The 14,151-nt window shown below is 39.9% G+C and overlaps 1 protein-coding gene across 5 annotated transcripts in view; it reads left to right on the forward strand.

Annotated features, from left to right (window-relative positions):
- The window catches only part of LOC122552827 (spermatogenesis-associated protein 7 homolog), a 210,257-nt gene that overhangs the window by 88,496 nt on the left and 107,610 nt on the right, over positions 1-14,151 (forward strand). For all 5 annotated transcript variants that reach the window (XM_087990967.1, XM_043695811.2, XM_043695810.2 and 2 more), the window contains one exon: positions 12,588-12,814. In XM_087990967.1, the coding sequence (XP_087847093.1) occupies positions 12,588-12,814 (227 nt within the window). The remainder of the gene's footprint in view (positions 1-12,587; positions 12,815-14,151) is intronic.

The following is a 14,151-nucleotide window of genomic DNA, read 5'->3' on the forward strand; positions in this document are numbered from 1 at the left end:
CAGTAGGTCAGGCAGCATCTGAAGAGCAGGCAAATCGATATTTCCAGCAAAAGCCCTTCGTGAGGCATGAGGCTGGGAGCTTCAGAGTGGGGGGGAGTGAGATAAATGGGAGAGCGGTAGGCCCTGGGGGGAAGGTAGCTGAGAGTGCAATAGGTGGATGGAGGTGGGGTAAAGGTAATAGATCGGAGAGGAAATTGGAGCAGATAGGTGGGAAGGAAGATTGACAGGTGGAGCAGGTCATGAGGAAGGTGCTGAGCTGGAAGGTTGGAAATGGAGTAAGGTGGGGGGAACAGAAATGAGGAAACTGGTGAAGTCTACATTGGTGGGCGTCAGGTGGTAAGGGAGTGGCGATGGAGCTGTGGGTGATGTTCTCTGAAGCGCTCTATGAGTGCATGTCCACATCGATCAAAGCTTCACCTGCATTTCCACACATATCATTTACTGTATCCATTGCTCTGGATGCGGTCTCCTGTACATTGGGGAGACTGGAAGCCTACTCACAGAGTGCTTCAGAGAACATCTCCAGGACACCCGCACCAATCAACCCCACTGCCTCGCGGCCAAACACTTCAACTCTCCTTCCCACTCTGCCGAAGACATGCAGGTCCTGGTCCTCCTCCTTCGCCACTCCCTCACCATGCGATGCCTGAAGGAAGGATGTCTCGGAACCCTTCAAACCCATGGCATCAATGTGGACTTCACGGGTTTCCTGATTTCCCCTCCCCCCACCTTACCCCAGTTCCATCCTTCCAGCTCAGCACCATCCTCATGACCTGTCCCACCTATCAATCTTCCTTCCCACCTACCACTCCACCCTTCCCTCCGACCTATTACCTTTACCACTACCTCCATCCACCTATTGCACTCTCAGCTACATTCCCCCCAGGCCCATCACCCCCCCCCCCCCCCCCCCCCCCCCACAACCTCCCGAGGCTTACTGCCTCATTCCTGATGAAGGGCTTTTGCCTGAAATATTGATTTTCCTGCTCTTCGGATGCTGCCTAATCTGCACTACTCTATGTCAGAGAAATGTCAGTAGTTCCCAGGAATTTGACACAGTTTGTTTCCATGAGTAGCCTACACTATAATTCATGTCAACCGAGAACTAGCATTGAGAACTTCAATTAACTTTCATTTTAGAACTAACAGATCTCTCAGGAGCTTTGGTTGAATATTATTTCATTCATTCTCCTTACCTCAAAAGAAGGAAAGGTGAGACCGACATCTTTTATGAGTTTAGCACATGCTAAATAGCAATACCACCAATAAAAGGAGGAAGTTAATCCAGGCTTTGGGAGTCTCGCCAGCTGGCGGGAGATCCAGTGAATACCCTGCATTGCCTCTCTTAGTGAAGACCCTTCATACTAATTGCTATTCTGGCACTTATGTAGTCTGTGACAGGCATCTACAGATTGGCTTTCAATAGCAACATCCATCCCTGAACTCCTTCTCATGCCAGGTTGCACAGTAAAGCACTGAGTGCTAAACCCTGTCCCCATACCTGAGAGACACAATCAAACCTGATAGAGATTCCCGCCACAGGCGACTGTCTGTGTGGAGTTTGCACATTCTCCCTGTGTCTGCATGGGTTTCCTCCGGGTGCTCCAGTTTCCTCCCACAGTCCAAAAATGTGCAGGTTAGGTGAATTGGCCATGCTAAATTGCCCGTAGTGTTAGGTGAAGGAGTAAATGTAAGGGAATGGGTCTGGGTGGGTTGCGCTTCGGCGGGTCGGTGTGGATTTGTTGGGCCGAAGGGCCTGTTTCCACACTGTAAGTAATCTAATCTAATTTTCTTTTGTGCTCACTGCACAACCCCATTAAAGAGCAATGACAGTAGAATCACAAAGGCCTTAGTTGGCATTGGTACTGGAATACTATCTTTGGACTTTCTCACTCCAAGGAAGAGTTGAAAAAACACTAGCTTCACACCTAAAGTCGCTCAGAGAAGGGCATTAAATTTCACCCACAAGGAAGGACTCACCATCGACTCAACCACGGCTCCCACAAACATACTCCCCACTCCCACTTGAATTCAAACATAACCCCCAAACCCCAAAGGACCTGACAACCCACCACTTAAATCTGATATCCCCAACCTAAATCCTTGGGACTCCAATTGCCTCCGATAACCTTCCTACCTACTTCAACCTGAAACCCACTAACCCAGCTCACCATGAACCCAATCTCTTCACGATCCCCTCAACACCCCACCGCCAATCTGACCTGAATAGATTCTCCCCCCGCTCCTTCCACCTATCTTCCAAAAGATCAGATTCACCCCAGGAGCCTTGATTCAACCCAGTGCCCTGACTCCTTCACCCAGTTACCTGGCACCCAAACTCCATCACCCCAAGTATCCATCAAGCAGCTGATTCTTTACACTTGTTGGCCTGGATCTGTACTCCCTCTTCCCTCTCAACTGGTATATCTCCTTCACTCAACTGCTAACCTATTAGCTCACTCACATGATCATCCTACCCTTCACCCCACCCACAGACACTATATCACTTAACTTACACTCTTTTCTCAGTAACTTTCAAAGTGATTTGACCTTTAAACCAGAGTACGGAACTTACTGCCAAATGAGAGGATGTGGGAACTGATCTTTAGTGCAAAGGTACCTTGTCAGTAAAGGACTTGACACCAATCCTGGGAACAATAAAGCAGATGTTTGTTAAAGGGATGATTAGCAATTAGTGTGCCTGTCAGTGTTAAGGAGAATGTATGATATTCGTGGATAATGCTTCATGTACTGTTCTCTCCTAACAATAGTTAGCTGCTTCGAAGTTAGCAAGTTGTTGCAGAGGCTTTGAGCACTACTTAAACATATCATGCTTATCTTTTATTACTTGTTTACTTCAGTATGTTTGAAAGAAATCAGGAGACACTTGGAGTCACTTTATCTAGACTTTTTCAACACTATCAGCATTTTATTCATGAACATTTCTGAGCCCTTTCCCTAAGGAGGATAAGTGCTGTGGTCCAGTACCTTATTTGACATCTTATGGCAGTCACTAGGAGGATATTTGATTGTGTATATCTTACTTAGTCTACATGAGTAATGGGTGCAGCCCAGCAGACCCACGTTTGGCAGACCCAATGGAAGAGAGTGGGGGCGCAGGAGGAAAGTTGATCTCCTTAACCCTTAAACATCCTTCCTCCTCTGGGCAACAGCCAGCCGGATCTCCAGCCTTAGTCCCTAGGCATCTTGAAATGTGTGACATCCACGATACTGCACATTCTTGACAGAGATGGGTGACTAAACCCCCATTTACTGTTTCACAGAGATCCTTATGTGTTAAACCTGCAGATGTTTTAGCATCTCTTGACAAGTTTAAATTATGGTAATATGTAATTGGGACCATGCTAAACTAAACTTCCAAACAGATATGTATTATTAACACAATACTCATTTAGGACCTGTTTTCACCTCTTCCTCATAGTAATCCCCACTGAATGACAGCTGGAAAGGTCCTATAGAAACTCATGCCACTTGTCTTTGATATAATTTGGACAGAAGAATTTCAAAGGGTACAGCCCACTGCTGAGATGTGATTCATTTCTTACAAAGTAATTGGATCAGGTTATGGCTAAATTGCTGAAGTACTTTGTAAGAAAATAAAAAAGCACCATGAGTGGCAGTGTAAGTGTACTTATAAATTAAGTGCCGACCTTTCATAAAAACAGGTTAAAAGTGAATTCAGTCAATTTTAACAAAATCCAGCTTTTTGAGAGGAACAGTTATTGATTGAGTAATCTGAGATCTTAAATGAAAAACTATGCAGAAGAAATAACTTTAAATCAGTGCCCTAGATTCCAGTTTTGAAGAAAGTGCAATGCTACTTGGCTGCATGAACCAACTGTAGAGGATTGTTCTCGTAACATTAAAGAGAATTTATTTGGATGAATTGTTCTTTCAATTCTAAGTATGTAAGAATTAGGAGCACGAGTAGGCCATCTGGTCCCTCATGCCAGCATTATTGATCAATAACATTATGACTATTTTGCCATAATTGCACTTTTACACCCTATCCCCATATCCATTGCTTTCTTTAGAGTCCAAAATCAATCAATTAATCTCAGACTTGAATACACTCAATTGTTTTTTTTAAATTCATTCACAGGACTTGGGTGTTGTTGGCACGGTCAGTATTTATTATCACTTATTGCCCTAAACTGATAGATGCGCTAGTCAATTGCAATGGATAGTTAGGACAGTCAACTGCATTGGTATGCAGTCTCAGGTCGGAACACCAATTACTGTCTAATTTCCAATTCCTATCATATGGGAGTGTGAAGGTCTGAAAAGCTTCATGCTGAGAAGTGCCTTAAGCACCACTTTTTTGAAGTCACTCAGACATGTTAGGAGGCATTTAGGGTCTCAAAGCAGTAAGATCTACGACCTGGGTCTTCTTCATTGTCTCTGTAATAATTCCCACCACATTGGTGTAACTTGTATACTGTTTACTGGCATGCAATAAACTACATTTGTTTAAGTCAAGAGCCTCTTCTCACTGGACAACTAAGTGATTTTCCTCTACACAAATAGGCTCTTCAGATCCTACCGTGAAAGACAATGGAGGGAGCAAATCTATGAGTTAGCTCACACAACACAGTGTGATGAGGATTCATCGTACAACATTTCCCTGAAAGCAGTTAAATGATCACAATGGCAGCAGCATTATACATATATAACACATTCAATGAAAAACAATTCAAAGGCTCTGCACAAAAGCTTCACAGTTTATTTTTAATTTTACTTAGAAGACTTAAGTTTTGAAGAATTGTGTGAAATGTATTGTTTTCAAGTTGTATGGAAAAAATTGACATTTCCGTTCTGATGAAGATAGTGAAGAATGAATGTACTGTATTCCTTCATATTTCACTTAATACGTGATCTTTATATCTTCTCATGTGCAATATGCACATTGCCAGTGAGAAGTGAACAGGACGGCTTTAGCATTGGCTTTACTGGCATGAAACTATGGTAAGCCTTGGTCAGATAGTCTTTCATGTCAAGTTTCTTGAGGAAATTTTCTAGAGGAACTTACAATGTATATACCATCTTGCCCACACTGGAACTTAGCAGGAGTAACAAATGCATAACACTTTCTAAGCTTGCTTTAGCACCAAGTGAATTTCCCAGCTCTCTTTAAAAGAAAGAAGAAAAATGTAAATATTGCTGAAAAGAATGACATATTGCCAAAACTTTTCATATTACACAAATGGAAGAAACTCAAATGTTAAATGGTCATAACAATTTAAACTGTAGGAAAAAGGTGTTGATTAGTTGGCAGGTTGACTCTGTTTAGCCAAGGTATTTTCATGGAGAAAGCACTCAAACTAAATATTTCCCATAATACTGTGCAATTCAAAAAAGGTGCAAGGCTTCTATATGTTCCTTTTGCTTTCAGAGTATAGGTTCCTGAATATAAATGTATGGCTCTTATAGGAAATCTAACTGAGTCTCTACACATTATCTTAAAATGGTTTTAGTGTTTTTGTAAACACATTCAGGCTTTTCACCAAACATTACACAATTGCTCTCAAAAGCCAAAACAAAACATTTACTATTGGATGTGATTCTGTAATCGGTAATATTCAAGTTCTGTACTACTGAAAGTGAGACTTGCAAATATGTATCTCCTTTCATGACCACAGTATGTTCTAAAGTACTTTACAACCATTTGCATTGTAGTCACTATTGTAATGTGGGAAATTTGAAGACACATTTATTGCCATTTAATTAAGTCATATCCAGGCTGCATTTTAGTTGTTATTCCATAAATTTCTGTGGCTGCCTGAACTGGGCCATAAACATTGAGTGCAGTCATCACCTTCACAGCCACAAGGAAAGCTGTAGGATCACATGACCATTTACAGCAGGTCACCATGTAATAAATAAAAGTGCTATCCCATTGTCTCTTTGGTGAACAAACTCATCTTCTGCATATCTCTTTGGGTGTGACTTATGTATTACGTCTCTATTACACATATACTCTTTGGGAAAATTGGTGTTAGTATCAATTGGAATCCATTGTCTTTACAAAACTAGGCCCATAAGGCACAATATTTGTGCTCCTGACAATGGAGTGAAGTAGACGTAGCAGGCAACGGATTTTCTAGTGGCACTACTCTATCAGAAGCAATGAGTAGCAAGTCCAGATCAGTGAAGGCAGAATGACAAAATCAGAACACTAAAAAAATGATTCACAGCTTCAGAGATTGCTACTCAATTTCTAAACTCTTCAACATACAGACTCCAACTGGGTTAGTTAATTCTGGCACCAACTGTGCTTTTTAATTCTCGGTGAAAGTTATCCTAAATGCCTTATGAGTGTAAAACCATGGAACTCAGAGCTGTTCTATCAATATGCCTCATTACAATTACTCGTGCAATTTATATATTATAACATGTAAATTGATTCAGGATACATCTCAGCCAGAGTAACCTCCTTTCTGTTCTGAACGAGTACCAAGGGATCTTTTACATGCATCTGACAACACAGATGGAGCCTTGATTTAACATATTATTTAATAAACAGCTCCTTCTTTTATTGATGACTAAAATACTGCCAAATGAGTCTTAGGTGCAAGATTAGAGAAGATTCACTTTTCACATTTGGACTGTTTGTGGGTAAGCATATAGTATCCATTGGACTTCACTGATCTTGTAACTAATAAGCCTTATTGAGTGCGGATTTCGACAATACATAGGGAGATGGTGACATAATGCTCATGTCACTGGAATAGTAATCAAGAGATCAAGGCTAATGCTGCAGTACCAGTGCATCTCATGGAATCTAAAGGTTAATTTTAAAACATCTGGAATTGAAAACGAGTTTCTGCGATGGTGCCATGAAACTATCACTGACTGTTGTAAGAAAAAAGCCATCTAACACTAAAATCCTAAGACCCTCTGACAGAGCATAATTGGAAAAATAGCCACAACAGCCTGATAGTTACTCAGTACAATTAAGCCATGACAGCAAAGTCAAAAGGAACTTAGGCACTAGAAACAACCCAGCACCCAGCTATCAATGCTGCAATGCCTGCCTTATCAGCGTACAGGAAATTGTGCCAAAATTGGGAGATACATCTCACCTGCTGAAAATGTGTTGCTGGAAAAGCGCAGCAGGTCAGGCAGCATTGGATGCTGCCTGACCTGCTGCGCTTTTCCAGCAACACATTTTCAGCTCTGATCTCCAGCATCTGCAGCCCTCACTTTCTCCTTGAAGATACATCTCACCGACTAGTTAGGCAACAGCCTAAAAAGCCATACTTACCAAGTTGTATTACATAATGTCCCAGATGCCATCACCATCCCTTGCTATGTTCTATCCCACTGGATCAACAGACCCAATAGAAGGGCTGGTGGCACAAAGATATACAGTTACAGGGAAGTTGGCTTTGGTCTTCATCAGTAACCTAGGACCTCACCAAGACGAAAAGAGTGAGGGGCCTCAGTTCATGAAAGGGTAAACACAGATGCAAATGGTGAAATTTTTATAATGAATACCTGTTTGAATATTTGGTTTTAGTATGGAACGTTAGTCTGAATTAAAGCAAATTACTGCGGATGCTGGAATCTGAAACCAAAAGAGAAAATGCTGGAAAATCTCAGCAGGTCTGGCAGCATCTGTAAGGAGAGAAAAGAGCTGACATTTCGAGTCTAACTGACCCTTTGTCAAAGCTTAGTCTGAATTGCTATTTTGAGTTGCCTGGCATCTCAAATCAGGCATCTGCAATTTAATACTCAAGTACTAATGAGATGCAATTTTTGTGGAGCAGTACTGGGAGCTTCACAAACACATTCCCACTATAAGTATATGCTGGTTCCTGTGAAGCAGCACATCTCTGGGCAGGATAGGGATCATGTGAGAAGGCCACACAGATTATTGGACACTATCCTGGAGGTCCTGGTGGAGTAGGTCCAGAGGAGGAGTGATGTTATGTACCCACAGGGGAGGAAAGCAGTCCACCGTACCCTTCTGTACTTCTCATCCCTCCCAACAGCTGGTGCTATTTGCCTAATTTCCTTTCCTCCTCCCTCCCTCCTGCAAATCAAGGGTGGCAGTTATGGTTTGGGTGAGTAGATACTCCCTTTCTCCTGGTAACTGCTTACTATTCTTGGATTGAATCCTGAGAGTATTTCTGGAATAGAAATTGATAAAGTTTTGTTGATGTTTTGACAAAATGATCCGGAAAGTCACCTGATTCATTTCAAAGATCCTCTTCAAATTCTTAGCAGCCAGTGAAATGTAAAAGTAATATACATTCTATGTGGCACTCAAACTTCTTAGTGATTACTTGTTTATTCCCTATCAGCTAGCCTTTAAATAAAACATCATCCTGTTATGGACCAGGCCAGACCCCCTTAAAATATTTAAGAAGGTGGCCTCGACCCAAACGTTTTCTTATTTTAAAGACAGATGTGAAGTGGATAGTCCAGGTGTGATGCAGCTGGTCAAAGCACTCGGCTTTAAGCAAAACAGAATTTATTTAAACAGTGCAGTGGAAACACAAACAAAAGACAATGGAATTTACAATGACTTAACTATTGATAAATTAATTGACCTGATAGAGTAACTAGCTGTTCCAATCTTACTCATTTATAGTTCTCAGGCTTCTCATTCTAGCCTTTCTTAAATAAAGGCACAATGTTAGCTACCCTCCTGACTTCTGGCATCTCACCCGTGACTATAGATGATACAAATACCTCTGCGAGGGGCCCTGCAATTTCTTCCCTAATTTCCACAATGTCCAAGGATACATTTCATCAGATCCTGGAGATTTATCTCCCTTTACACTTTTTAAGACTTCCAGCACCTCCTCTTCTGGAATATAGATTATTTTCAAGACATCGATATTTATTTCACAGAGTTCCTTAGTTTCCATGTCTTGCTCCACAGTAAATACTGAGGCAAAACATTTATTTAGTATTTCTGTCATCTCCTCTGGCTCCACACAGATGACCTTGTTGATCTTTAAGGGGCCTTATTCTCTCCCTAGTTGCTCTTTTGTCCTTAATATACTTATACATTCTCTTTGGATTATCTTTAACTTTATCTGCCAAGGCTATCTCCGATTTCCACTTTGCTATCCTGATTTCCCTCTTAAGAATGTCTCTACTCCCCTTATACTCTTCAAGAGATTCACTTGATCCCTGTTGTATACTTGACAAATGCCTCCTTTTTATTCTTAACCAGTGCCTCAATACATCTATTTATCTATTGTTCTCTACTCCTACCAGCCTTACTCTTCATTCTAACAGCAGCATATCGCCTCTGAACTCTCATTATCTCACTTTTGAAAGCCTCCCATTTGCCATTTGTCCTTTTACCTGCAAACAATCTATCCCAATTTCTGAAAGTTCTTGTCTCATACTTCAGTCCAATTTAGAACTTTAACTTTTATACAAGGCCTATCCTTTTTGGTAACTACTTTAAAACTAATAGAATTATGATCGTTGGTTCCAAAGTGCTCTGCCCTGACATTTCAGTCACTTGTCCTGCCTTATTTCCCAATAGAAGATCAAGTTCTGCTACTTCTCTAGTAGGTGCATTTCCATATTGATACAGAAAACTTTCTTGATCGCGTTTAACAAATTCCTCCCCATCACTCTGGGAGTTGCAGTCTACATTTGGAAAATTAAAGTCTTCTACTATTACAACCCTATTATTCTCACACATAACTGAAATCTCTCTACATATATGCTCCTCAGTTTCCCACTGACTACTGGAGCCTACAATATAATCCCATTAAGGTGATCATCCCCTTCTCATTTCTAACTTCCATCCATATAGATTCACTGGGCAATCCCACAGGAATATTGGAATATGATGATGCAGTGGGATGTAGAGAGACAGATTAGGATTTCAAAAGCTTGAGATGTATCACCTGGTTCTTCTTCATAGTCTGTGCAATCAACTACATCTGCAATAAATCACATTTTGTTTGAGACAAGAAACTATTCTTGTCAGATGACCAAGTGGTTTTCCTGTAGCATATTACATCACGTTGTCCTGTAGATTCATACCAGGAAGAAGGATGGCTGCTGCAAAGCTGCCAGAAAGCTCATACAATATGATGAGCAATGCTGAGGGTATTTGGCCAAAGGGTTTAAGGGCATTGAAGGAAGAAGTGGCAGATGGAGTTGATCAGATTACCAGTGGCACAGCTAAAGATTTGTTTGAGTAAATGGAGGGCCTAAGTCTAGGTGGCTGGGTATTTAAAAGTGAAGTTGTTCATAACCAGAGAAGATTAATTTTTCCCTTGTAGCAGATATGGAATGTAAGATTTCAGAAGTGTTTGTCTGTGATTGAGATGATATGACTAGAGACTATTGGATGGCAAGATGAAACAGTGGCCATGAATATCAGTAGAATGCTGTGGTAGAAGTGCATTGACTGTGCATTGTACAGAAGCAATTACTAAAATAATGCTTCACATTACAAAACTTGTTGGCCAAGTTTACTCCAAATATTTTATTACCCTTTTTTGACTTATTCTCATCTGTTTGTCTAAATTAGTATTTTTTTCAAACCATTTATCTTCTATGAATAAATAACATGTAAACTAAAAAAGATACATTAAACATGTAACCCATCATCTGAACAATTCAAGACAGTGAGGAAAGCATATTTGCAAATATATTTCCATTTGAAAGCATCAATCCAATGTGTTCAGTTAAAACTACTGTAAGAGAAACTTTCAAGACATTATTGCATGGGCTTCATCATCTCATGTAGAATATAGAATTAGTAGCCATGGAAGATCTTTGTAATAAATATTTATAATTCATTATAGAATAATGTAGAATATACAGCACAGAAAGAGATCATTCAGCCAAACCAATCAACGTTCCACTTAAGCCTTCTTCCATCCTTTCTCATCAATACTAATCTCTACTCCCTACTCGTTTAATACAGGATTATTTGGCATCTCCATAAATATATCTAGGCTGTTGGTTGCAATCATTCTGTGTAATAGTGAGTTCCACATTCTCACTAATTCTTTGGGCAAGATATTTCTTTCTGAATTTCCTACTCGATTCCTTGGTGCAAGTTTTACACTGGTGGCCTGGAATTTGACTTTTTCCCTCAAATGGAAATGCTTTTTCTCTTCCTTCTTTATCAAAACATTATATAATTTTCTAAACCTCTATTAGCTCAGCCGTTAGGATGTGTTAGCTCAGAGGGGATCCAGAGGAGGTTGCAAAACAATGTTTCAATTCATTTCCTGATACTATCCATTAGAATATCAAATCTTTAGAAATTTACCCCTCCACATCAAATCTTAAATGGCTCACCTTATTTGATTCTTCTTAATTCTTTCTGGTGAATTGTTAAGACTTCTTACATGAATACTCACAAAACTCAGAGCTTAGACTTCCTCCTTCTCCAATAGACTGCAGATTTCCAACCAAACAATCTTGGTGTGGAAGTTCCACAAATTGAATTTTACTACTGAGGTAACTGGTCTGTCCCTGATCTATCTTATACTCCAATATAGGAGGAGGACTATACTTGCTTCTGAATCCAGTCAGGTCTCTTCCAAAACTCTCCAAATAATTTCTAATGGATTTTCGAAGCTAAAATCAACCTGTAATTATTTTGAACTACAAACAAGCTAAGTGATTTCAATGTTTACACTCCCTGTTATGAACCAATTCAATAAAAACAATTCTGCTTTAGTAGCCCAGGGAATGTCTACTCTCTGACACACACTGAATTAAGTCATTGTTCTGGAAGGTCTGTCTTACCTATACACTTTCATAAGCTCTTTACTGAAGTAATCAACCGCTTATAACAGTTCTTTAAAATCTAAACTGTAAAAGTAATTTCTTTATCTTTAATATATTTATATTTTTCATGTATATTATTAATTATAACATATTAACATATATATATCACATAACTCTCAAAAATAGTTTGTGCGGTTTCAGTGTCTCGTGATAATATGTTCATTCCAGTTCAGATGATGCTGTTTATTCTATATTAGTTTCATTGAACTTAGTTAACCTATAAGTTCAGCTATTTGTTATAACCATCAGTGCCTTTCCCTTTTAAAACAATTTCAATTCAGGTATTAAAATCAGATGATGGAATTCCAAAATGAACAGTCCATATTTTATTACTATCCATGAGAATTGGAGGATGTTTAGAAATCTCTCTTGCAAAACGCAATTGATTCAAGATCAATTGATAATTCTAAAACTAAGATGGGTAGTATTTTGGAACATAGGTAAGAATATACCGCTGAACCATGAATCAGACAGGTGCTTATCGAATGGCAGAATAGGCTCAAGGGTGTTATGAGTCAAGATTGTGATGCTGTTAAAGCACAGCAGGTCAGGCAGCATCCGAGGAGCAGGAAAATCGATGTTTTGGGCAAAAGCCCTTCATCAGCTCTTCATTCAGGCATTTGCTGCCTAACTTGCTGTGCTTTTCCCGCATCACACTCTTGGCTCTAATCTCTAGCATCTGCAGTACTCACTTTCGCCTCAAGGGGGTTATGACCTGTACCTGTTCCTGTGCACCTAACTTCCATGCTGACTATTCATTATTACATTTTGGGTCAATCCAGTTCAGGGACAAGAATCTGATGAAGAGACCTTTTCAAGATCCTCAGAAGAAAACATACAGTGGAGACCTCCTTGAAAAACATTCCAATTGGTTTACAGAAGAAAGACAGGCTTTCACGCCAAGAACATTGAGGAATAAAGCAAAGTCATTCCTTTTGAAGTACAAGTATTATACAGCACCTAAAAACATGCAAGGCAATCCAAGTGTAACTCCAACATATAATGAAAGGTATTTTTGATTGCATTGTAAAATAAGATGAAATTTAAAGATAATTTCTAGTATGTAGGTTTAAGTAATGACAGTTATATTTTTCGTATATTTATGGTCAACAAAAAAAATTAATTGCAAAAAACAAATCTTAAACAAATAAATAACTGTGTGTATTTTTCATTTACAAGGTAGCTTTTGTTGCCTGAGCGTAATGCTTAGCTATTCACTTCGGGTCTTCAGGCTTCTACCTATCTTAGATGAGCACATCCAACCAGTTAGTGATTCTCCAGCATCCTTTTTGAAATGTATTTCTGACATAACCCTTGAATTACTGTAATATGTCTGAGGAATTAAGAAGCTGTCTTACCCAGATCAAATGGGTACAAGATTTGGCAAGGTTTCCTCCCAGTTGGGCTGGAAATGTTTCATCAGTATCCTCTCTTTTGTCCCCACTGGGAACAAAGAAAGAGGTAGTGGGGTCTTAAATCAGGTGCCATGGCAGGGTGCTGTGCACATCACCTACCCAACTCTACTCAGATTTGATCTATGGGAGGTACATATTCTGTGGTCTACCCATCTTTTGTCAATTAATAGTAAGAATATGTTTTCTCTGTCTGCTGGGCACCAGTGTTTAGGGGAATAATTCCATCAGCTGTGACAATAGGGCTACAAGAGAGGCATTTGCCAACAGAATCCTGGGCCATGGAGCTGTCAGTATTGCTCAACTCTCCGCTCCCCCCTACAGGAAACTGTAGGAAAGCCATCTGCAGGCAACTGCTGACTTTGCCGTGTGATTGCCAGCAGTCCAGGGAAGTGGCCCTATGCTGCTCCTTTAATTGGCTAAATTGACAAAGCCTCTGTTGTTCAGGCTTGCAAGTACAATCGTTGGTATCAGTTTCGTCACCACTATGATCCTATTTGTTGTTCCCTTCTAACGAGTTTGGGTTTGAATCGGACTAAAGTGAGAGGGTAGAAGATATGGAAGTAGGGGGACAGGCAGATGATGGTGAGGAGAACTGCACACAGAGCTCAGAAGGAATTAATACTTAAACTGATTTGATGTGATTCAAAACATGGAATTTATGAGTTTGTCTAATCAACACGGAATGTGAAACAACCGTTTTCAATGGGTTGCATTTTAATGAATGTGAAATTGGATCCAATCATAAAAGTTTGTAACATTTTAGCGACTAAAAATGCTTTATTCTCTGGAGTATTTCTGATGTTGTATGTTCATGTTTTCTCAGAAATATGCCTGAGATAAAATTCCTCTTGATCATAGTCAGGTTATCTCATTGAAACTTACAAAATACTTAAAGGGATAGAAAGAGTAGATGCAAGTAAGATGTTCCTCC

This window comes from Chiloscyllium plagiosum, unplaced genomic scaffold (assembly GCF_037043375.1).
Source record: "Chiloscyllium plagiosum isolate Xiang-an unplaced genomic scaffold, Cpla_swu_hap1 HiC_scaffold_10, whole genome shotgun sequence".
In the NCBI taxonomy this organism is placed as follows: domain Eukaryota; kingdom Metazoa; phylum Chordata; class Chondrichthyes; order Orectolobiformes; family Hemiscylliidae; genus Chiloscyllium; species Chiloscyllium plagiosum.